At 39.4% G+C, this 2485-nt stretch overlaps 1 protein-coding gene across 1 annotated transcript; it reads left to right on the plus strand.

The window, feature by feature from the left end:
* Positions 1 to 476: 476 nt before the first annotated feature.
* Positions 477 to 1567, plus strand: LOC118803772 (CD209 antigen-like protein A). Its single transcript, XM_036564267.1, has 3 exons — positions 477 to 830; positions 899 to 1005; positions 1244 to 1567. Exons 1-3 carry the CDS (start codon positions 648 to 650, stop codon positions 1422 to 1424), a joined length of 471 nt encoding a protein of 156 aa, XP_036420160.1. The 5' UTR covers positions 477 to 647; the 3' UTR covers positions 1425 to 1567.
* Positions 1568 to 2485: the final 918 nt, after the last annotated feature.

The raw sequence follows: 2485 nt of genomic DNA on the forward strand, positions 1-2485 counted from the left end.
ATGTGAGCAGCGCTGAGCTGAGTGAAGCAGACAGAGGAGAGAGAATGGAGGAGACGGTGGAGATTTATATGAGTGCAGACGCTGTTAGAGCTCAGGAGACCAACACACAGAGGGAGACAACAACTCAGCAGACAGGTAGAGTAACTCTCAGTGCAGAAACTCTCAGTGTGTTCACAATGAAAACTGTGTTCACAATGAAAACTTCTTCTAAGTCAGTTCACTCTTTATCAGATGTTAGAACAGGAATCAGATGTTCCAGACTGGCTGTGGTGTGTGTGGGGCTGCTGTGTGTTCTCCTGCTGACCACCAACATAGCGCTGTACATGTACTGTGAGTGTTTCAGTCTTAAACACAAATATTTCATCTTCAAAATTCAGCTATACAGAATGCATCTGCTGTAATATAAAAACTGTAATACTTTCTGAATGTAGATATTAGAGACCAAATAACATTTGGTAAACATTACTGCAGGGAGAGAGACCCTCTTATCCAGTATCAGAAACCTGACTGAAGAAAGAGACCAGCTAAAGAGCAGCTACCAGAATCTGACTGCAAAAAAAACCTTACAAACCAAATATGATCGTTTAGTAAAGCTGATTGGTGAGTGAAACATCATCCTCACAGTTAATAAGCACAAATATTCCTTCATGCTTCTAAAATATGTTTGTTCTCATTGCTCTGTTGTAGAGAAAAGCTGGTTTGAAGAATTGGAGACTTTTGGAAGCAGCTTTTACTTTTTCTCCCCTGAGAATAAGAGCTGGAATGAGAGCAGACAGGACTGCAGAGAGGGAGGAGCAGATCTGGTGATCATAAACAGCAGAGAGGAGCAGGTGAGTTGGGGGGTTTGTAGTTTTATTTATTAATTATAATTGATTATTATTTATGTTATTTTTTTCAGATATTCCTCATTGACCAAAAGAAGGAGAGCAGTTTCTGGATTGGTCTGACTGATGAAGAAGCAGAAAACACATGGAAGTGGGTGGACGGCCAACCGCTGACCGACAAGTACGTCAAGATAAGACACAAACAAGTAGTTAAAATCAATGTAATACAAATAATTTTTTCCCTTTTCTGTTCATTATCTTACTGTATTCCATTTATATTTAAAGTAAAACTACCATTTTCTCTGAGAGTTTATGAAGGTGTTCTTGTACATTACTGGCGCTGTATGTACAGAGTAAAGGAGCCAGAATAGCTGCTAAATATGCAATGATTACAGATTAATGCTGTGTCTGATTATCAGATTCTGGAGGAAGAACGAACCCAACAATTTTGGTGACAGGGAGGACTGTGCTATTTTCACCACTGCAGTCGAACACAGTCAGCAAACATGGAACGATTATTCCTGTTCAGGGAAAGAAAACTGGATGTGTGAATTCAATCTGACAAACTTCCACCTGAATACTTCAACTAAACACCATTAGATTTTCACTGCTGGGATAAAGTGATGGAGATCATTTAAAATTTAGAGGATACAGGGTTTAAATGTTAGTAATGAGAATGTCTGGAGACACTGAGAAATAGACCTCATGAGTCTTTCTGTAGTCCGTGCCTTTTCCATAGTAGGAACTCCGGGTCTAAGCGGATTTTACTACAATAAAATGAATGCTGTTTTCGGAATTCGCCTCCTGCACACTGAACAGACGTTGCATGAAAGTAAATCTACTATTTAACTTAAACTCTGTGAAATACTAACTCCAGCTACTCAGACTGTGTTCTTCTACTGCCAGAGCAACTGAACTACTAACACATCTGAAAACACTTATTGCTTTTTGTAGGGTGCTTTGGTGAGGTTGCCAGTCAAAAAGTGACTATTCAGTGTGCAGCAGTCTTATTTTGGCTCCTTCATGACCTTGTTGTTTAAAGGACACAGTGACATTCAGAGGGAAAATGTCCATACGGCCAAATGTATCGACTCTGAAACATCACAATAACAGCAGTTTTTAAATATGTCATTCATTTTTCCCATGGAGAAAAACTGCCTGGACCCAAGAAATATGGAAATGACACTGACAACAGAATGACCACACAAGTTCAGAGCGGTGTTTTGGGCTAAATGTGAGTGGACACCTAGACTTCTGAAGGTTGCAACAAACTGACTGTGATGTTTCTAAACCAATCCAACACCTTGTGAAGGCAGAGCTAAAACTAGCGATGGTGAGCTCATCCACATTGTCTGAAAGGGAACAGGCCTATTATTCGGCACATAGATTTAAATAGCCTGAGAACTACAGTCCAAACTGATCAAGTGTTTAAGCTGTAAATAGACTCATAGCATAGTGGATGAATTCTGTGTGCACATTTAGACCTTTTTATTCTAAAAATAAAACTGTACTGAGTTCTCCTCAAAGCTCTACAGCAGAACCTCCACTGTGATCTACAGAATGTTCACTCCACAATGATCATGTACGTTACTACAAAGCTACTTCTACTCACTTTGTACTGTTTGAACCTTTGCAAGAAATAGTTTTTCAGCTCTTTTTTG

The sequence above is a fragment of the Colossoma macropomum genome, unplaced genomic scaffold (genome assembly GCF_904425465.1).
Source record: "Colossoma macropomum unplaced genomic scaffold, Colossoma_macropomum, whole genome shotgun sequence".
Taxonomy (NCBI): Eukaryota; Metazoa; Chordata; class Actinopteri; order Characiformes; family Serrasalmidae; genus Colossoma; species Colossoma macropomum.

Excerpts from the sequence above, each read along its gene's own strand:
- LOC118803772 (XM_036564267.1), top strand. The coding sequence starts at position 648 with ATGCTTCTAAAATATGTTTGTTCTCATTGCTCTGTTGTAGAGAAAAGC. Across the intron at positions 831-898 it reads TAAACAGCAGAGAGGAGCAG|ATATTCCTCATTGACCAAAA; the intron begins GTGAGTTGGGGG and ends TATTTTTTTCAG. Across the intron at positions 1,006-1,243 it reads GGCCAACCGCTGACCGACAA|ATTCTGGAGGAAGAACGAAC; the intron begins GTACGTCAAGAT and ends TCTGATTATCAG.